General features: G+C 39.0%; 2 protein-coding genes across 3 annotated transcripts; both read left to right on the plus strand.

Annotated features, from left to right (window-relative positions):
• The first annotated feature begins 247 nt into the window (after positions 1-247).
• Positions 248-6889, plus strand: tapbp.1 (TAP binding protein (tapasin), tandem duplicate 1). The gene is made up of 8 exons (XM_023277943.3): positions 248-581; positions 1797-2003; positions 2817-3065; positions 3191-3550; positions 3726-4049; positions 5510-5611; positions 5858-5886; positions 6036-6889. Exons 1-8 carry the CDS (start codon positions 521-523, stop codon positions 6045-6047), a joined length of 1344 nt encoding a protein of 447 aa, XP_023133711.2. The 5' UTR covers positions 248-520; the 3' UTR covers positions 6048-6889.
• A 1277-nt stretch (positions 6890-8166) lies between these two features.
• Positions 8167-21943, plus strand: daxx (death-domain associated protein). 2 transcript variants are annotated; one of them, XM_023277955.3, is made up of 11 exons: positions 8167-8503; positions 10217-10483; positions 10923-11372; positions 11764-11895; positions 12038-12154; positions 12645-12876; positions 13858-14018; positions 14504-14639; positions 15473-16004; positions 17825-17960; positions 19639-21943. In XM_023277955.3, the coding sequence occupies exons 2-11, from the start codon at positions 10238-10240 to the stop codon at positions 19696-19698; spliced, it is 2202 nt and encodes a 733-aa protein (XP_023133723.2). In that variant the 5' UTR covers positions 8167-8503; positions 10217-10237; the 3' UTR covers positions 19699-21943. The 2 variants fall into 2 exon arrangements, with proteins under 2 accessions (XP_023133723.2, XP_023133731.2); XM_023277963.3 differs by having other exon boundaries at positions 8167-8493.
• The last annotated feature ends 398 nt before the right edge of the window (positions 21944-22341 follow it).

The raw sequence follows: 22341 nt of genomic DNA on the forward strand, positions 1-22341 counted from the left end.
TAAATGACAGCAAAGTGGCTTGTGGAATAAATGTAGCTGTAAAAGTGCAAGATGCCAGCAGATTATGTAAAGTTATGGTACGACTCAATTGCAGGACATTTTTTTTATGCACTCAAGGAACAAATGGAGCATACAGGTTTGTGGGGAACTCACCCAGACCAAGAGCTGCAGGGTTATTGTTTGGCAGATGGCGCCATCTAGCGGTGAGATTGGACAACTACTACAACTCAACAACTCATGTACTCTTCAAACTATTCCAAACCGCGTGTTTTTACGTTCTGCTAAAATAGGTTGACTTTGGAGTTTGTAGTCAGCTTTATTTTGCAGATACACGTGTCAGACAGATGCCTGATACTGAAATATTTTCTTCTGGCCTCATTTTGTCTCATTCCTGAGCAACTGTATGTGAAAGTGAAACTAAACTGAGCCCGGATTTGCAGGGGAAAACCATAAACCGTCTTTAGTCCGAGCGATAACAGCAAAGGAGAGCAGCTGGACAGCAATTCAGACACAAACAATCATGACGAACTTTTCTACGATTTATAAACTGTCCTTGGTGGCCCTCACCTGCTTCTTCCAAGGTAGGTTTGTTATGCTAATAATCGCTCTGCTGCTTCGACAGAATACACGGCAATGCATACAGTATATCTAATGTTATCGATGTTAATATGAACTGAGAGCTTTTGCATCTACACAAGAATAGCACACAATTTCACTAACTTCCAATCTAGCCAAGTACGTGGTAATAAGTTTCCAAAACAGAGCTCGTTCTTTAGCTTTTTAACTTCGGGCTATTAAATTGTAGTAATGTCTGTATACTGGGAGCTACGACCCTGCCGAATTTAGCATAAAGTCCAGGTACACTGTAAACACTTATTATGTAACGTTGTAGCCGTTTTTAAATGTGTCTGTAACACGGATGACCTTAAATTGACATTTAGTTAAACAGAGTTTGGTGCGGAGCGCCATCTAGTGTCAAAAGCTCGTTACTGCACCAAAGCAGTGGTGCCTTCATTTTAGTTTACATAAAACACTTGAGATGACCAAGATTACGAAATAAGCACATATAGAAAGCCAAAATAGAAATAAAGGCTGACATTTTTGAGAAAAAAGATTTTAGCCAGTCAGTAATTTTAATTTTTTTTTAAAAAGAGGTGGAAACTGTTAAGAGAAGAGTTAACCATAAAAAGAGAATCACAGTTTTACATTTATCAGAATCAGACTCAGTCCACAGCATACAAAGAATTTGGATTCAGCTGTTGGTATCACCCTAAGAGCAAGGAAAGAGAATAATAAAATAATTATAGAAAGAAGAAAAGAAAAACAGTAGTAATAAAAATAAAATAAAGATTTTTTACAAAGTATATACCGATATTTAGACGTGAAAAGAATATCTAAACACAGTAGTGTAAAAGTGATAATTTCTGCAGTGATAATACAGTGCAAAAAGCAAAGAATACTGTTCTTAGTACAAAACCGGTTAATCTTTAACCATCAAGGCAAAACTCCTGCAAGGCTTTATGCAGTATGTTGCACTGAATGCTGCCTCATAAATCCTTCTATATTTTGCTTTTCTCAACATATTAACCTTTACAACTGCTCTTTTATAAGAACATGAGTCAGTTCATTCTGTAACAGGCTCTGGAAGGAGTCTATATACACTAGCAAGATAAAGATTCTTTGGACATTTTTGGGAGAATGCTTCACTGGGACATAATGTCAGAACATAATGCAATCTTACTGTTTTGTTTATGTTTTTCCAGTGCTTTTTAAATTCATTGTCGGTTTCTTCTTAGTTCTGCTGGTTGAAGCTTCGACCGGCAGCTGTCCAGTGTTGGAGTGCTGGTTTGTGCAGGAGAAGGCGGGTCGAGGAGGAGGTTTGACTGGAGCTACGACTCAGGAAAAATCCCTGCTTCACATCCAAACGGATGCACAGAGCCACGATGCAGCGTCCCAGAAAACTCCAGCCGACATCAACCCTGACAGAGTCTACTTTGTTACCGGTTTGTTCAAAATGATCCTCTGAACATGATGTGTATCTCGACGTATGTGAGAATGGGTGTGCATTGTGCTTTCTGTTTATGTGAGATCTATGTTTGCACACATTGGGATGGGTCCATATTCTTATTGTGCTGTTATGTGTGAGTATGCAATCAGTGTGATAAAACTGTTAGAATGTAGAGTCAGAGGTTTTAGTAAATCATAAATTACAATTCTGCTTAGAAAAAGAAGGGCTGTTTTCAGTTCATTATTATACATGAAGATGCTTCACACCTGGTCCTAAACAGATCCTTTGCAGAAGTTAAATTTATGATTATTATTATTATTATTATTATTATTTTAAATCTAAGACATCTGTATAGGTAAGTTTAGCTGAAGCATAGTCTTCCTTCGAAGGGTAAAATTTATTTCATGTAGCTTGTACATTTTTAGTTTTTTTGTCATGGACTTTACACAAAAGAAGCAAACGTATTATTTTGCCTGATTTTTAGACTGTAGTTTCAGTTTGTGTCATTTGTGCTGAATAAATCTGAAACTTTGATTTTTTAAATCTAAACTATGTATTCTGTGCAGACTTTAATTATTCATTCATATTCATTATTATGTTCATTAAGTATTTGGATTCTCTATAGGCATTCTGTAATATATTGCTTTGTCAAAAAAAAAAACATACTGTGATTTCCATTTGCTTCTTAAGCAGGTCACATATTTATCTCTGTACCTTCCGAACTTTGCGATGAAGCTGGTGAGCATCTGAGAACTGCTGCTACCATGATGATGCTTTTATGTTTCTGATATGACTCCTGTTTTCTCAGACCCGGCTGCTACTCTGTGCCACCACTCTCTCAACCCTCCCAGAGGCTCCATCAAGAAGCCCCAGTGTGAGATCAACCCCTTCCTGCCGCAGCCCTCCACCCTCACATGGGTAGCTTCCCTCACAGACTCTGCCCTCAGCCCCATATACCTGGAAGCTGAATGGTTTTCATCCGCCTTTCAGGGCCTCAATGAACAGCTGGGCATTTCCACTATCACACGTGCTCCCACAGGCAGTAAAGAACACAATGGTAATTATTTATGGCACAGAAGACCAGCCGCAAGTGTCACTCAACACATTTAGAGCATTTCCAATTAAAATGCTCACAATCAGAAAGGTTTATTGTTTCTCAGTCATACATGTCTGTCTCCTCAGTGATCCTGAGTGTTACCAGTAAAACGCTCTCGGTTAAGTCCAGACTGGGGGAACCTGTGCTGCTGGACTGCGGTTTCTGGACCGACCCTTCCTCGCCTCTGTCCGGGTCTGGCTTTGCCGTCGAGTGGCGCTACCAGTTCAGAGGCAACGGGCGAGTCGTTGTGGCTTACGACGGCAAGAGAGACCGCCTGGCTGATACTCAAGAGGAAGGGGCCACGCTGGACTTTGAGGGTTTGCACGAGAAAGGAAACGCATCCCTGATCCTGCAGGAGGCTAAAGTGCGTCACTCCGGGACGTATATCTGCTCAGTGTATCTGCCGTACCTCCTGGCTCAGGTGGCGTTGGACCTTGAGATTGTAGGTGAGGGGAAAGATTCTACTTTAGACGCAATGCTTGAGTATCTTCTTTCAAAAAAAAATATATGTATATTTGTGATAACTGTAATAAGCTTTTTAACAAACCTGATTTTGTTTAGAGGAAGAGTTTCATTAATAACTCTGTCTTGTCTTTCCTCTTGTGTTGCTCTTCTACCCAGAACCTCCATCCCTGTCCATCCACCCCTCCCCTCTGCCTCTCGCTGTTCCAGGTCAGACTTTGAACATCCTGTGTGAAGCGTCCGGCTTCGCCCCGCTCTCCCTGGACCTGAGCTGGGAGTTTAAAGGTGCTGACGGGAAGTCCAGACCCTTGGGATCAGGCAGCGTAACGGGCCACAGGCAGACCTGGGACGGCACCTACAGCCAGAGCACCCGGCTGGAACTCGACACGTCTAAGCTGGACCTGGGCACAGGAGGGGAGATCACCTGCATGGCTGTCCATCCAGGAGGCACCCGACGAGCCAGTGCAACCCTCAACGTCATCGGTAATGTGCAAAAAAAATAAGCAACAACAAACATAAGCAACAAACAGGTGAAGCAGTTCAGCTGTTTGTTGAAGGCATTTATCAGGCTCTTTTGGCACTGATAGAAAAACTGCATTTTACACATAATTAGATTATGAAAATTTGTGCTGAAATATGATATGATGATCCTTTATTAATGCCACAGAGGGGACATCTGCATTGTTATAGCAGCAAAGGCTATAGTGCAAACATTTTACCAATATCAGTAGAAAAATTAAAATAAACAAAAAATATACATAAGTACAAGTTGAGATTGTCCAAAGTCCTCTGGATGTGGAAATAATACTATTGGAAATACAAATGGCATTGCACAGATTCTTTCATGAGTAGAAATACTCATACAGAAGTATTAATGTAAATAAATAAGACAAAGCATAGTGTCAAAATACAGATGAGACACACGATCATGGAACTGATGCTGTAATACAGAATCAGATATTGTTAGTTATTCTGACCCTATGCAGCTTAAAGTGGCGATTTGTCACCATTCCTTGCTGTTGCACAGAAAGAATCCATTTTCCAGTGAGCCTCACAACTATAAACACCACAGAACACAAACTTATCGACAGCACTTCAGGAAATAGGAGAGAAGAAATATGCACCGTGGTTCATTTTGTAATATGATCAGTGCGTCAAAAGTTTTAAAAAAGCAACCGTAAGAATCCCAATTTGAAATAGAAACTCTAACGTCAGCGCTGTGATAGCGGCAAAGAAAACCTGCCTATATTTAGAAGTCAACAGATTATGTTACTTACTGATCAGTTTTAAACCTTCTCAAGTCCTTCTTTGCTTCCTCTAACATAAAGGCCTCTTTTTTCTTTTGCCAGGTTGAATTTTCACAGATACTCCTTTTGTTTAAAGCTATAAATCCAGCCTTCTTTTTCTTGTGAGATTTTGTACCTGTCTGCAAACAGACCTGCAGACTTTAAACGACACTTACACTGATCTTCTCATTATTCTGTAGTCATTACAGTGTGCAATCAGTATTTGCTTCATAATGACGAGTCAAAGCAAAAATCCTGTGTACTGCAACTGTAAATGTGGGGCTTAAAATTTGTATTACAACTGAACTATAAATATTTTTGGATATTTTTCACTAAGTCTCGAGCTGTACCTGGTTGGAGGTAAGATGCAATTAGGCCCATTCTTTCAGATCATATTGCCCCTAAATTGAGCACTTTACAATTTTATGATGTTGGCCAATAAAAACCTACAGATATTCTGTCTTTTTCCAAATTAAATTTCAACTGAGATAACATGATTCTAGAGACATCTGCTGGATGTGAAGGCTCTGGTGAAATATGGAACTCTATGTTTGAATGTTGAAAGTGAAATTAATTATTTTCATCCAAATGTCAAAAAATAAGCCCAAAGTCATATAAAACAGAAATCAATTAATACTTGATTTTTTTTCTTTTCAGGATTCAGTACTCCCTCCATTGAGGACTCAATGGCGATGGTCGGTGTGGCACTAGTGCTTTATGGGCTTATCAAGTTTGTCTCATGGACCTTCAGCAGCTCAGGTAGCACAAATGGGAAACAAAAAACAGAAAAGCATTCATTTTTCTGACACGGATAACAATGATTCTTAAATTTGTTTAATCTTATACACCTATTTAACCATTTGAAGCTGCAAAAAGTCCTGTCACCATTTGAATACAATGAACAGAATTCAGACTGAAATAGATTTTCAAGTAAAATATTAATTAACTGATTACATTTTTTCATTTCTGTGTCTGACTTTTTCTCTTTTATGTCATTCTGTACAGGCTCAGATGAGACAGATCAACAAGATAAGGTAAATTTACTTTTCTGACTGCTAAGAGACCAAATTGTGAACATGTTTACATAAGTATTATGTATTTGTCTACCTCTGTTTCTTTATCACACTTAAGCTGTTACTTGGTGTTTGCTCTCTGTAATTAGTTTGCTCTTCTTCCGTCACAGAAAGAGAAGTAAAGATGAAAGAAGACACCTGACTGGAAGAGGGATAATGACCCACTAAACCTGTTTCATATCTCGGATGGGAATTGTAGAGTGGCTGCCCAGATATTTATGCAGATCATTATATCTCTTTTTTTATAATCTTAATAAACTTTACATTCTTTTTCACAGAAGCTAAAATTCCGAGTCAGCTTAAAGTCAGCTAAATTCTGGGTCAGCTTGTATTTTCAGGCTTTTTTAATTTTGCAATAGACATGTTGTTGTGTCAGGAGTGAAGACTTTTTTTCTCTAAAGGTTTTCTGCTTTGTGTAAATATGTGTGTTGTAATAATTCTTTATTTTTTTCTCTTTCAAGTGATCTAGCTTTTTACCATATTGGCCTCCCTCTGTTTGCCTGCTATATGTCATCACAAACACTGGAAAAATGCCAGAAACTGAGAAGAAAATATAATATGAGGAAATACCGGCTACAATTTGGAAATAAAATGCTCAATGCTGTTTATATTCCAGTAACTTTAACTTTCTGAGGGACCAGAGCTGAGTCCGTATGTGTTATTTTAATAAGGACAGTAAAATTTATATTTGACTAAAATGTCCAAACCCACACGCTCAGTCATATTTTTGTAAATACTGATAATCTAATGTATGTACAACACATATATTGTCACATTGTTGCTACATGTTTGTTTGTCTTTATTGCCCAATGCTCTGAATAATGCCCAGCATGAAACTTAACAAGTGAAGGAAATGGTACAACCAGAGCAGATAACCGTGCTGCAGGGAATATTCACAGCTTGCATCAGAATTAACTGAATTCGGTATTTAAAGTGGAATAAAAACATCTTTTGAAACATGCTACCTCCTTTGCCTTTTTATAAACAAATCTTGTACCACATTGTATTAGTTGTCTTAGACTGCTGGATATGAAAGTAGTGACCAGTGGCTGTTGAAACAAAGTGAACGCAGCTATAAAAACATGCTTTTATTACAAAGTGTGAACCTTAGTGAACATACAGTGTTGCTTTTGAGTTCGATTAATAGTAGTATATACACTCTGTATGTGGGATTGATAAATAATGATATGAATTAATTAATATGTAAATTATTTTAATGATATGTATAACATAGTCAGACCCAGGCACTGGTCCAATATGCAGTTGTCTGTAGTTGTTCAGTTGTAGGACCACACTTCTAAGACCCTTTTTTTTGGTCACAGCCTCATTTACTGAACACAGGAAGTGCTTACATCTACAACTTGTGGTATTAAAGGTTTATTCCACACAAAATATTACTTTTTGTCCAAGTGCTTATAATTTTAGAAGTTTATCTGCTTAAATAGTATTTTCTGTTAAGTTACTTACAGTTTTACGGATTTAGTCCACACAAAATATTACTTTCTGTCCTAGTGCTTATAGTCTTTTAGTTTATTTCACCTACATAGTATTTTCTGTTCTGACAGTTTCAAAGGTTAGCTCTCCTCAAACAGCACTTTGTGATGAAGAAATTATGGTTTTAAATTATGATTCAGTCCACCCAAAACAGTACTTTCTGCCCACATAATTAATTTTAAAGGTTTATTCCATTCAAATATTATTTACTAACTGACAATTTTTGTTTTGTTTTTCCAGCGTCTGTGAGCTAGAAAAGCTAGCTTCCCTTTGGACTAAACAAGTGGTTGCCATGTTATCTGACCCGAGAAAGAGTTAATTAAAAAAAAAAACAAGGGTTGTCGAAATCGGTCCTGAAAATGCATCTTCCTCTTCTGCAGACACACCTACTCCACTGGCCTGTTATTTATTGTTCGTTTACATTTATTCCTATACTTTGTCTGGATTAGAAGATTAGACCAAATTTAATATGAATTTATAAGATTAACTCCCTTCGAGGTACCTTCTCATATGCATTTCTGCTGTCGTTTTATTATTTATTTATTTTGCTTATATATTTGCTGTTAAAACATAAACTGGAACTGGCGTTAAATGAATCCGTTTATGCAATTTGCATATGTAGTCCAGGCTTTTAAAAAAACAAACAAACAAAAAAAAAACGTCTGAAATGCTTTCGCAAAACTCGTCGGTGTCAAGTCGGCCAATGGTCAACGACATTACTGAAGCATTTTTCGACCAATCAGAAACAATGATGCCAGACGGACTTTTGCGGATACATTTCGCAGCTCGTCTACAACGTAGCTAAACTGACGGATATTGTTTTAGTAAACAGACCGTCTGTGGGGTTAAAAACAAGATCGTACATGCTATCTAGGATTTATTTGCCTGGTTGGCCGCGTAATAAAAACAGAATGTGGGCTTGTCTTTTGATTTATTATTTTTCTTACTTAGAAAAGTCACAATGCTAACTAGCTAGCTAATGCTAATGTTGGCTAACTAACAGAATTCTTATCTTACACCGCCGCCGACGGTCTTCTTGCTTTACTGTGAAGAAAAACAGCTCATAAACAAGAGGTCGGTACATGTGAGTATATCATATTGTGTTCAAATGTTTCATTTTTAACATTGGATTTTGTCTAAGTCGCCTTCTGTAATGTACTGTGTCATCAAGCTATGATCATTGTTTCGTTTCACTAACAGTTCAACTATTCGGAATCGCGTTTACCTCTTTGCCTGATTTCTTAAGCTACAGTTAGCATAATATGTATGTGTCCACGAAGCATAAAATTTGCAAGAACACTATGTTTCGGTGTGTGTAGAACACTTTAGTGGCTGCCTCTACGCTTATTTTCATAATTGATGAGTACGCTGACAACTAGTTAATGGTGGAAAATTCATGAAAATGTTGACCCTGACGTTTCAGAACAACGTAAGATGGGGAGTTCTTTCAAACCCCCTAAGATTGAATTGTTGTGCCAAAAAGCCGTCGTCTGCCAAAATCGTGCTGTTTATGTAAGTTTCCACCTGATTGTGTCTGGTCAAACAGTCATAACATGCAAATACACTGAACTACATATCCATGGTGATAGCAAAGGTGTGTGTTTGTGGAATTCGTAACGTTTGCAACTGAATAATTGTGACCAAAGACACGTTTGTGCTTTATAGTGTTCTCAGGAATGGCCGTTTTGATTATGGACAATATTATGGTATTGTTTCTGATGTTTAGGCTGTATGTGTTTGTCTGATATGTCTCATATCCTCATTTATATTTGGAAACTGCACTGTAATTGATATGATTTCTGGATAAGTTGTCTGTATAAAATGCAGAAATGATCTGTTTTTCAGTTAGCTTGTCGGCCGTAATCTTTGAAATATAGCCCCCATTAATGAAATCAATCATTCTGGTGTCATTTTAGTCACAATGCAGGGGCTACTTTCTCGTTTTGGCGATAGTAAAATGCGTTATATGAATTGAACTGGTCTAAAAGAGCAATTTCAACCTATAAAAATAAATGTATTTGGTTGTTGTCTAGAGCACGGAGCGGGTACCATGATGCAGATATCTAGGGATAATTGCTGCATCAGTTTTTGGCACAACACGGTTCACTATCATGTAAAACAAAGAAATTTGCTGAAACAAAAATATTAACAGGTGCAGGAGAATATTTAACAAAATTACTTGAAAAATAGATGAATCGTTTGTCAAAATTACTGCAGATTAACAAATCACTACATTTATGACAAAATTTTCAACAGACATTTGAGTGTCCTAGTCAGATTTGTAACATTGTTCACCAATTCTTTGATCAGACAAGTTCTAATTGAATACACTTTGCCAGTTCTAGTTTATACAGGACTTGAGATAATCGAAATAGAATAGAAACTATTTGTTGAAAAAACATGTTTGTATTCCTCAGATGTAGGTGCTTATCCTCCTTCTCCTCTTGTCAGTTGCACACAAGAGACACATTTTTGTTGCTGGTTCTTCAAGTTTTTGTCAGATGATCACTAGTCTACAATCAATTTACAGTCCTGCAAATTTCAGCCAAACATCATTTATGAAATTAACGTGAAATTAAAGTATTACATTTTATTTTTCAGCCACAGAAGGCATTATGTCATTGTTTATGTCTGTCGAACTGCCTATGGATTTTAGTAATCAGAACTATTGCTACGTCCACCTCAGTACCCTCAAGCTTGCCATCATGTGTTCTCATTAGGCCACAGGAGATTTCCTGTATGACCTCTTGTACTTTTAGTTGTACTGACAAATCTGCTTATTTGTCTTTTCTGAAAGCGGACACAGACAACATTTTGGATGGCGGTGGCTCCAGCCTCTTTGGCAGATAAGATCATCATCCTTAATGATGATGGTGATGAAGATGAAGCGAGTCCTCAACCCTCCTTCCCTGCCTCCACCTCATCTTCTAATCGTCACACCAAAAAGGTCTCGCCTCTCAAAGCTTTGCAGCCGGTGCCCACACACATTACCCAGTCACCTTTTGCCTCAGCGAAGAAGGATGCTCATGTTCTGCAGGCGGAGAATCAGAAGTTGTTCACTGAGGTGAGCTTACAGTTCTTTAAGCTGTCTAGATGAATAAACAGTCCAAAGTGTAGTAGCATTTGTTTTGATGCTATGTTAATATTCTACTCTAGTGTTATGTTAAGTGGAAATTAACGAACACGCCCCATTTTTGAAGCAGACTTAATGCAATTTATAAACACAGTTTCTACTCCCTAAAGTTTCTGTAGATGTACAAATGACCATCCTAACTTTAGACAATATGTTATGCCAGCAAAACTATATTGGCAGTAGGTTGAAATTGAATGTATAATGCTAAAATCACATAACAGTGTGGGATATGTGTCCTTGTTGTTTATTCTCCCTCTCTCACATTCCTCTGGGTCCTTGCCTGTTTCCCTCTGTGCTGATGATTTATCAGTCATACTTTTACTCAGCCAGGTCTCATCTTTTCTGTTTTTGCTCTTTTCCTTCTGTCCAGTTTGTCGAACACTGCTCAGGTCTAACTAAGGACTGCCCCGAGGTCTTGACGTTTCTCCAAACCAAGCATGCCAAGGCCTGCCCAGACTATCTGTCGTCTGTGGAGTTCAGGAACACCCTGGGACGATGTTTGACTCGCGCTCAGGCCAACCTCTCTAAAACATTTGTATACATCAATGAACTGTGCACTGTGCTCAGGCAACATGCCATCAAGAGGAGGCAGACCCTCACCAAGATTGAGCCTAGTTCCTCTACCTCAGCATCAAGTACTCTGCAGCCTACCTCTCTGATAGCCAAAATTAAAGGTAAGACTAAAGGTAAGATGAGTGAAAAGGCAAAAGGGCAGGAACTGGCAGCAGAAGAACAACAACCTTCCACCTCAGGGCTGCAAGAGGACAATAGACAGGATCAAGAAGCAGAGAAAAAAGCAAAGAGAGCATCCAGGAAACAGGTTGGTGTGGATTAGACATGACAAATATTGTTTTTTGCTGACAGTAAGCTTTAAATAGTTGTCATGGGGATTCTAGTCATTAGTAGTTTTACTTGTATGGCCCTTTTAAAAAGTTGCTTCAGTGCTTCATGAAGTGCTTTTTGTAAAACTCGTAGAGCAAAACAGATAAATGAACATAAATGGGGTTGTCAGCAAATATGCATTAATCAAACGGGAAATAAAATTGTAATCAGTGAATGTAAAAGATGTAGAAAGTTGTTCTTGTATCTCTCAGATGTAACTTGTGCAAATATACACACAATAAGGCTTATATGCCTCGTGAAACTTAGGATCAGAAGTCCCTGTAGGACAACTCCCCTTAACCTTCATGTCTTTTCTTAATGTCTTCTAGGTAGCGTACCTGGAGAACCTGCTGAAGGTGTACAACGAAGAGATCTACCGTCTGCAGCAGGCTGAGCTGAGTATAGAGGACATGGCAGCAGAAGATTCTTTATACATTCAGGAGCACAAGCTTAAACGCAAGGTGAGGGCAGAGTTTGATCCGGTTTGAGGCTCCACTGGTTATAAATAGGGCTGCAGTTAACGATTAAAGCTGTAAAAAAGAAAGCATTCTAGCAGACTGTGTGACAGCTAGTCTTACTTCTCCCCCTGTTCTTCTTTTTCAGATGATGAAAATATATGAAAAGCTGTGTGAACTAAAGGGCTGCAACACGCTAACAGGCCGAGTCATTGAGCAGAGAATCACCTACAGGAGCACTCGTTATCCTGAGATCAACAAGAAGGTGAGCTGCCTGGTGTGGCTCTAAATGTTTTTAGAAATGATTTTTAAAAGTAACAAATAGTGTAAAACTTGTTATTTTACCTGGAATTTGCCCCAAGTCTTGACCTGCGCTACGTGCAGGTCTGACGGTTTGAAACAGATCACAGTATGCTAATACGATATGTAGAGTGTAAAAACATGTCAGCAAATCTACAGTTGCAGAATTCACTATTATTACTATCAGCAGGACTTGATGTTGCTGTAAATGATTTCTTTTTAAAGTTTTTGAAACCATTTGGAGCACAGTAAAAAACACAAAATGCAAAAATACGAAAGTTGTGATTGTTGGAGTTCAAAATTGTCATACAGAAGTATTTCAGACAAGAAACTGAAGATATAACCATGTGCTGGGATATAGACTGTGGGTAGTGAAGCTCTTTCATTTGTTAGAACTGCATTTTTATGTGAGTGAGTTAGGCCTCTGATTTAGTACCCTTCCTCCCTCCTGTCAGATCGAGCGTTTCATCAACAGACCAGAGGCTCAGACCAATCCTCCAGACTACCAAGACATCCTCCAGCAGGTGTTGCGTGCCAACGAGCGCCACAATCTGTGCTTAAGCAGAAAACAGTTGAATCAGATCGCCCAGGAGGCCTTCAGAGAGACCGGGAGCCGCATGCAGGAGCGACGCCAACTGGACCTGGCGTACAACTTCGGCTCACACCTCACTGACAAATACAAAGCTGGTAAGGCTTTGGACGGGAAAGAAACACTACTGGCTCGTGTTGGGCTACACTGTCCTCAGTGCGGTTTCTACCTGCATGCTGAAGGTTTCTATATACCCAAAAATACCTGATTTCGGGGCACCCAGATAGCTCAGCTGGCTGAGCAGGTGACCCATAAACAACAGCTATAGTCCCCGACGCAGCGGCCATGGGTTTATTTCACTTTATTTCATTTCTTTATTTATTTGGACGAGACAGTGCATATTAATGAACGTACAATCTCATAAATTTACGCAAGGTTGTAGTAAATAAGCTGGATTCAGCACAAGTGCTAATTTCCATCCATTGTCCCAAACGACAGGCAGTAAATGGTCTGACCCATGTCCATTCACTGCATGTCATTCCCCCACTCTTCTACCCACGTTTCCTGTCTCTCACTCTCCACTGTCCTATGTAATAAAGGCAAAAAGGCCAAAAATTACTTTAAAAAAAAAAAAAAAAAAAAGCCAGATTTTCTTATAATTAGTAGTGTGAGAATTGAATTATTTTCATATTTGTTTCTTAAATTAGTTTCAAACCTAAACAGTGTGCTTTTCAGTTTCTCAGTACAGCTGTTCCATATTCCAGAATCATTTTCTGTCTCTTATTTTGACAAATTTTGAACGTTGTGCGGTAGTACTTTGTGAATCAGTAAAGTATTTTTATGGGTTTAAGATCTACCATGTCTCTTAATTTGATAAAAGTTTCCAGAAGGCACCATTGGTCAGAGAAAATTATGATTTATTTTGTTTTCTTTCTCTCTGCCTTCATCCACACCTTATTTAACTCTTATTTGATCATTTCCGTATTCCTGCATGACGCTGAGAAAATATTTGACATTACAGTTATTTGGTTTTTATTGCTGCCTTTTCTTTGTGTTTACTCCATCAGCTATGCCTTCATTCACCCTCATTGTTCCCACACTTTGTCTTGTCTCTCCTTTTATCCTCTGCTCTTCTACAGCCAGTGACCCGGCTCTGTCGAACCCTTCACTGCAGCAGAAGCTGCGGTCGAACAGACAGGTGGCTTTATCCCGCCTGGAGGAGGTCATCACCAAGTACGCTGTCAAACAAGACGACGCCGAGGAGCAAGAAAGGAGCAAACGACTGGAGAAAGACAAAGAGGTAAAGGAGGCATTTTAAACAGCACTGCTTCCATGTTAAAAAGAATTAAAGAAGAATTAAACAGAGATTTTTCTTGAGACTTTTCTTGAATTCATAGCATCTCCTGGAGGTAAAATATGAACAAAGTTGTACACAAAATGTCTCACTTGCTACACATCTGTTTATCGATATTATTTACCAGTGCAGCTAGGTGGCTGCACATAGAAGCCTCTGGCAGGTACAACGCTGCAGCAACTCAGACAAGTGTGGGACAATAAAATAGTGAAATAATTAATTCTAATGTCGGATTTACTCATGTTGAGGTCATATCATTTTATCTGCATGAGCTGTTTTCTATGAGCAGAGCCTTTTATATATCAGTTTGCCATTGAGGAAAACAAATGTAGTTTTACTTAATCTAGAAATTTTTTTCTGATAGTATTTTAAATTATAGGACCACGATATATCGTTTATTTTTCTATTGTGCTTGATTTTTGTAATTGCAGAAATCAGGAAAGGTGGCAGGGACTAAAGAGGAGAATGGAGTGGAAGAGGAGGAGGAGGATGATGAAGACGAAGATGAATCATCAGACCCAGACATAGAGGAGGAGATCCAGGCCAGCACTCAGCAGGATGGACCAGGTTAGACCTGAGATATTGATTGAGGCAGGTTTGACAGTTTTCCTGTCACTGTGAATCTTAATTATGAGGTTACAGTTTAGAAATCTCTCAGTAAATGCTGATATGTTTGTGAAAAGAAGAAAACATCCATAGCTTTTTACCTGAATGTGATGATTTGTCCCAGAGACATCAGTCTGAGATGACGTCATGCATCAATCTCCCTGTTTTTGTGGGAGTTTCCTTTGAAGCCCTGAAGAGAACAGAACAGTGATTTAGTGTATTCTCCAAGAGAGATTTGTCAGAAAAGCAAACAGGCCCTTTTTCATTTTCACTCACTCAAGAATAGTTTGGAATTGGCAGATGATTCTTATTCAAATCGAGATTCCAAAAATCTGAATCTTATTGTGACCATGTGCACTCATACCATTCTGCAGCACAGAATGGTCTCATTATCTCATCTCATTATCATTCTGCTTCAGGGGAAACATTGCTCTGACCTGTTTGTATTTCTTTAAACAAGTCGTCCTGGTCAGCACTAAGCCGTGGGTGCAGCAATAGCGTCCCCTAAAAATAAGGATGGAGGTATTATTTTGGTGAAACGTTTGCTTGCAGGGTAGCAAACTCTGTCATTCAGATGCCTGAATCACAGAAAAAAACTTGCAGGGTTGCATTAATCTATGATCCAAATCCCTGGCAAAACGTGAAATTTTCAGTGTTGCCAGCTTGGAGGTGGTGATTGTTGTTTCTGCAGGTAACGCTTGAAAAGCACAACCAGTGACAGACTTATACCTGCAGTTTACATCTGGTGATTCAGACTAGAAAGAAGTATTTAATTAATTAAGTTCTTTCTGTAGATGATGATGAAGATGAGGAAGACAACGGCGTCGAGGCAGAGGGAGCGCGTGAAAACGCCAACAAGGAGGATCAGACCGATGACCAGACGGGAAGCATTTCTGCAGGCGAGGAAGAGCCAGTCACAAGTGGCCTCAGTCCTGTTTCTGATGAAACCAAGTCCCAAGTGTCTCCACTGTCTGACATCCCGTCCCCCAGAGACAGTCCCAGCCAGTCAGAGCCCATAATAACTGACAAGCAGAGGCCGTTACTGTCTAATGGTGACCTCACAACGTTACAGGAGCCTGTGGATTCCTCTGATCAGGTTTCAGGCATGCTGGTAAGCACCAGCAAAGTCTCTGAGAACCCAGAAGACGTCTCGATAGCAGCCAATAGGAAGCCTTTGCCACCGTCACCAGTAGCCGTAGATAAATGTGACACCAACGGCAGGTCGCCGCCGCCGAGCCCCAGAACTACGAGGAGTCAGAAGAGGAAGAGGGAGGTGATCGCATCAGGGAACGCCGATAATTCTAAGGACATAATCATCCATGACAGGTAAGGCTGATTAGGGATAGATTCTGACTGCACGATATGGAGAAAATATCCCATACTATTTATGTATTATTTACTGTGAGATTAATAGTAACACAAATGAGGACTTACAGTGGTGGAAAAAAGTTTCCAGACACCCCATACATTTGTGAAATATTGCACTAAGAATCAGTCTTAGGTGCACTCTTCAAGTGCAGTTTCTTTTAGTACAGTCACAGCCATAATACTAAACAAATCCTAAAAAAAGCCATTAAAAATTTAAAATTGATTGATTCCATTAAAGAAAATTTGAGTGTTGTAAACAATAAACAACAAAAGAATCATTTGTATTTATTTGTGTCTGTCTAGTGCAGCCACACCTTTTGAAACACAAAAAAAATATTTTCCACAAATTTTCCATGACAATATTTGAGATTGTGTAAAATTTTAATTGTGTCCAAAAACTTTTTACCACCACTGTATTTCTAAAAGTGGGTCTAAATATATTGCAGTACACTGGACATATGTATAGATTGGTGGATTTTTGCAGCTTTTTTTGATGAAAAGCTGCTTGAAATATTTTCCGTTTCATAGATTTGACAGAACAGAAAACAGAAAGCAGGAGCTTATGTTGTTTCATAGGAACTTTCAAAATGTGTATAGCATTGCGACATAATACATGAAGTATGAGCAGCGCTGTGACAGGAGAATGGAAGAAATGAGGAAGCAAAGATTTCATGCTGCTTTTACACAATCAGGGACTCGAGGGGCTTGTTTCTTGGTGAGGAGTAAACGTTGTGCTTTTAAACAAGATGAACTCAAGCTTGTGAAATAATAATTTGAATTAATTCAGGCTTTTGCCTAGATTTGAATAAAGTAACCAAATTGCATGAAGGAAGTTTGGTGTTTGATAATTTATTTGACAAACAATTTAAAGAATCTGGAAATAAACAATTAACATTTTTCCCAGCAGCCATGAGTGTTACCGATACAGAAAAAAAAATGTGCCTTTACATGCTATAGATATTTTATATCCTGCTGTTCAGCTGGAAATTTCCTTAATTCTTGTCATGTGACTGTTGGTCACAGCTGAGTCACTGCTGGCGACACATTTGCATCGAGGAGTGCAGAATCTTTTAGTTTTTTACAGAATCTGGTGGGAGGAAAGGGCTTACTTTTGTGAACATTTTAAAATTTGATTAATCATTTAGAAAGTAGATTTTCTGTGATTATTTTTCAAAAATTGGAAAAGATCTGGAATAAATACGTAATTCTTTTTTCCAGGTTTTTCCAAGGCTGTATGTACTGTGGATATTTTAGTGCGCAGTCTGCTTTGTATGAACACTGCCTGCAGTTTAGCTGAAAACGTCTTTCATTTTTGTCATGGGACTGTTGGTGGCAGCTGAATCAGTAATAGCTTCACAGCGAGGAGCACAGAATTATTTATTTTCTTTTTTTGGTTTAGAACAAACACTGTTTTTAAAATATGAAGATTTTTTTAATCTTGGATTTGGATCATTTTCTGGCAGAGCAGCAAGTCATAATCCAACGATTCTCCCTTGTTTTCACAGTTTCTGGCTCTGATAATGTTAGAATTTCTCAAATTTTTTTAAAACATGTAACACGCCTTCAAATCTCACTGGCAGGTTTTCAGGTTCAGAGGGTTAACGCTGTTAGTTGTCGCCCTTTAAAACTTGAATTTTTGATAATAAATCGCTGGATTACTTTAGTAGGAAAGTTATTGGTGCATTTGTTGCATTCCCTGTCTCTTTGTTGATTTGCTTTAATTCCTTTATTCTCTCCTGGATAATTCCTGGTCCATCTCTGCGTCCTCCCCTCCACAGTGAGGGCGATACTCCTCTGGACATGGGTGTGTTCAGCAGCAGTCCTCTGCAGCAGGCCGAGTCCACCAGAGCTGACACTCCAACCCAGGAACTGGTCAGCAGCTCACAGCTGACGCCGCCTCCCAAGAAAAACAAGGTGGGGAAAGTACAGTTGTTAAAGGAGAGCTGAGGATATAAGTTATTGATCGCAGTGAGGATCGTACACACAAGGCTTGGTGTTCAGATGTGCAGATCATGACTTTATAATGACTGTAACACTTCAGATAGAAACTAACCTCTAAAATGTTAAGGCTTGATCTAGATTTTTTATATTTAGAAACTGAAACAAATGACCTGCTATTCCTGTTTGTCCTCTGTTACATTTATAAGACAAGGAGCAGACAGTTTATGAGCTTTAATGACTCTGAGTTATTGTGGAATACCCTACAGTCAGTTTATTAAAAAACATAACTCAAAACATCTGTTCTTGTTACATGTGTTATGATTGGATCGCAGGCCACAACTAAGGCAGGAGATGCTCCAAATTTTTCTGCAACCTGTTAATTTATTTATTTTTTTGTTTTAAAGTACAACAAAAACAAAGTAACAGTGAGGTGTTGTAGTTAACTGACAGGACTCAGTTTCACTTCCCTACAGTCCACCATGACTTCTGTCTGTTTCATGACAACGACAAAAGCAACAGGACCAACAACAGCACAAACAGGGACTAGAGTCGCCTACGTTTATGGTTCTTCTACATTCTTTAGACACTGGCAGCAGCTCATCAGTGGCACTAATGCAGTAGCAAGTTTGACCCTTATACAGGCCACATACACAACATTAGATTGTGATTTTCCTCAAGTAGACAAATTTATAATTTCTCAAACATTGATTTTCAACAAAAAAAGTTACATCTGGTGTTCCTGTTGATGCCAAAATGGTGTTTTGCTGTCCACCTTGTCTACCCGAGTTAAACAATAGACACCTTAGAACATTAGTCCAGAAATATAAAATGGAAAATACTAAACCTCACCGAATTTTTTGCACCTGTTTAACTTTTTTTTAAAGATTGCAATGAATCCTGGTTGGTGAGTTACACAGTGGCGTGGTGGTTAGCACTGTCGCCTCACAGCTAGAAGATCCCCGGTTCACGTCCCGGCCTCGGCCTGGGATCTTTCTGTGTGGAGTTTGAATGTTCTCCCTGTGCATGTTTGGGTTTTCTCCAGGTTCTCCTGTTTCCTCCCACAGTCCAAAAACATGGTGGGGTTCACTGGTGATTCTAAACTGTATGTACACTACTGTTCAAAAGTTTGAGGTCACTTAGAAATGTCCTTGTTTTTGAAAGAAAAGCAGTTTTTTTTTTCAATGAAGATAACATTAAATGAATCAGAAATCCAGTCTAGACATTGTTAATGTGGTAAATGACTATTCTAGCTGGAAACAGCTGATTTTTAATGGAATATCTCTGTAGGGATACAGAGGAACATTTCCAGCAACCATCACTCCTGTGTTCTAATGCTACATTGTGTTAGCTAATGGTGTTGAAAGGCTAATTGATGATTAGAAAACCCTTGTGTAATTATGTTAGCACATGGATAAAAGTGTGAGTTTTCATGGAAAACATGAAGGTTTGAATGTGAGTGTGATTGTTTGTCTGTATATGTAGCCCTGTGATAGACTGTTACCTGTCCAGGTGTCCCCTGCCTTCATCCTCAGTCAGCTGGGATTAGAGTCCAGCCCCCAGCGACCTTAATGTGGATAAAGCGTGTATAGATAATGGATGGATGGATGGATCCTGATTGGTTTTGTAACCGTGCTGCTGTTTGTGTTTCCAGGTCAACGTTGCGACCCAGTGTGACCCGGATGAGATCATCGTCCTGTCAGACTCAGAATGACCTCTCACCTCTGGATTCTCCCACAAGCACGCATTTCCAAAGAGCATCCTTGTCCGCTGGCTCGTATGTAGAGGACAAAGCCGAATGTTTTTCTTCTTACACTGCCCCCTTCAAGTTCTGATGAAATTCACAGCTGTGGAAAAGCAGGAAGCTGTGAAGATTGTAGCTTCACTTAATTACAAAACACCAAATGATCGCCGGACAGCTGCTTTCAGAAAGGACTTCTATAAAATAATAATAGCCTGACATTTATTGGAAATGCAGCTACAATAGGAAGCTGTGGGATGTTTCTGTCTTGCCTCTGCTGTGTGAATCACAGGATCCAGTTTGCATTTATCTCCATGCAGGGAAACAGTCGGCTGACGTTGACCGCGGCCGTCTTTCAACTCTATGGTGCAGTACGGTGAGACTCTACTGTGGCACAAGCAGCCAAACCGCTAACGCTTCTGACCCCCAGTTGGTAGCTGCACTAAAATAAGTTTTTGGCCTAAAATACTTTCTCCTTTCATTCGAACCCTGAACTATAGTCATGTGTTTTAGGTCAAAATCAGTGCCTGACAGTTAGACCTGAGTAGTGGTGCGCAATGTGAGATTTTGTTTCACCGAAACTCGACTGGCGAAGGCTCCGTTAGCTCGCCGCCAGTCTGTTTACATTTTAATATTTCGGTTGAGTTGTTATTTTTTTCCACAAAGGGCAGGGAAGGAATAGCCTGAAACAAAATTTTGAGATGATGATGTTTTATCTGCTGTTTTATTTATGATGTGTTTATGAGTGAGTGTTCTATGTGGTGCTTTGTTAGCAGTGATAATGGGAAAACATTGACATTTTAAAATGTTTCCTTTGATATTTCCTCTCCAAACTTTTTCTGTTTAGGATATAAAATAAAGTAGGTTAGTTTGTGTGGCTGCTGCAGCCTCACTGAACAGTTTCCTGAGAGCTTTAGGAGCAGATGTTTGAAGGATAAGGCCCACAGTAGTTTAGATTTTGCTTCTTGTCAGCAAACCGAACGAAAAGACCAAAACTCTCAATGAACCAACAAGTGATGCTTGATCTTCTTCCTCGTGACCTTTGAATTCTCATAGCATTTGGGACGAATCGCATTAATTAGTTTCCAATGAGCCAGGAGGGTCAACACCATAAAGCTAAGTGGAATTCAGCCATTTTTCCCCTATCATGTCTTCTGTGAAGGTCAGATGTTGTCAAAGAACCATTAAAAACATCAGTGAGCCACGTTTTTGAGCTGACAAACATGTTTCCTTCTGGTTATGGACACAATGCAGCTCACAAACTCCACCAAATGCAAATTAATCCGCTTCTGAAAACAGTCACGAACAAATGTAATATTTACTCCTTTCTGAGTAATGTCTGCTAGAAACCACAGCATCCAGCTGTTGTCAGAAACACTCTGAAAGTCCTCATTGGGCTCAGGGCTGAAAACAGAGTAGCACACAGGAAGTACAGATGAACATTTTTTGGTTGACATTGAGAAAAATACAGACCAGCTTTATCTTTTAAAGCACTGAAATGTTTCCTCCCAACAAACAGCCAAGGAATGGAAGCTAAATTTCTCCTTCAACACATCTGAAAAAGCGTTGATTCTGATAAATTCTGCCCAGCCCAGATAAGGACATTATCTGAAACGCCCTGTGATTTAAAGAATCATAAAAGAAGTTAATTCAGCTTCATTCTGACACTGACATTTTTCAGTGTCAGTGCAGCTTTCAAAATAATGTAGCCGTCAGAATTCAGAATTCTCCTTCCTTGTTTTTACGGTGAAATTTTTCTTTTTTTCTAGTCGTAGTTTGATTTTGCGTCAGACAACGTTGCACTGAATATCTCCAGCATTCGTTGGATGAGATGTTTTGTGGCTGGTTTGTACCGAGTCCTTCATTAAAATAGAAGTCTTTAGAATGGTCCCTGTGTACCAGAGCACTGCAATGGTGATGGATGTCTGAACCGTTTGGTGTTTTCTATCTTTTACCCTGATACAAATCCCACTTTTTTGCTATCCCTTTCTGAATTCCATTTTTTTCTTAAATTTTACCTCATAGGTGAAATGATATTTTGGGGTAAACGCTCTTTTCAGAGTTGCTAAAATAAAGACTTGGAATGTAGTTATCTTTGCTACAATCTATTTTATGCAGAGGAGTGATCCATCATTCACTGTGAATTATTTTTGTTTTTTTCATTTTTGATATTGAAATAAATGATACATTTTCTTAAATAAAGCCTTTGTGGTGCTCATTTGCTTTTTTTATTGTTCTTGAACTTTATGTTAAATACATTTTTACAGTGTGAAAGAAATCCGTGTCGATTCTGCGAAGGCTGCAGGTGAGTTTTTATTCAGTTAAAGTAGTTTTTAACAACAGAGGCTATCCTCAGCTGCTTCATATACTCACAAATCGCTCCACTCAGATACACCAGATCTGATTTTATTCAGTGGATCCAGTGTTGGCCAGTTGTTTATTCACGGCTTCATGTACTGTCATGTATGAATGTTCCTCGTTAGTTCTCTGTGGTGGCAGCATGAGTTGAGATATTGGGCCAGAAAAGGTTGATTTGGTGCATTTGCAGCTGTTTTGTACTGTTACTTTATTAGTGATAAACAGCATTATTGTCACAGCAACGTCTGGATATTGGGA

This window comes from Amphiprion ocellaris, chromosome 15 (genome assembly GCF_022539595.1).
Source record: "Amphiprion ocellaris isolate individual 3 ecotype Okinawa chromosome 15, ASM2253959v1, whole genome shotgun sequence".
NCBI classification, from domain to species: Eukaryota; Metazoa; Chordata; class Actinopteri; family Pomacentridae; genus Amphiprion; species Amphiprion ocellaris.

Excerpts from the sequence above, each read along its gene's own strand:
- daxx (XM_023277955.3), top strand. The coding sequence starts at position 10,238 with ATGGCGGTGGCTCCAGCCTCTTTGGCAGATAAGATCATCATCCTTAAT. Across the intron at positions 11,896-12,037 it reads AGCACAAGCTTAAACGCAAG|ATGATGAAAATATATGAAAA; the intron begins GTGAGGGCAGAG and ends CTTCTTTTTCAG. Across the intron at positions 17,961-19,638 it reads CGCCTCCCAAGAAAAACAAG|GTCAACGTTGCGACCCAGTG; the intron begins GTGGGGAAAGTA and ends TTGTGTTTCCAG.
- tapbp.1 (XM_023277943.3), top strand. The coding sequence starts at position 521 with ATGACGAACTTTTCTACGATTTATAAACTGTCCTTGGTGGCCCTCACC. Across the intron at positions 4,050-5,509 it reads TGCAACCCTCAACGTCATCG|GATTCAGTACTCCCTCCATT; the intron begins GTAATGTGCAAA and ends TTTTCTTTTCAG. Across the intron at positions 5,612-5,857 it reads ATGGACCTTCAGCAGCTCAG|GCTCAGATGAGACAGATCAA; the intron begins GTAGCACAAATG and ends CATTCTGTACAG.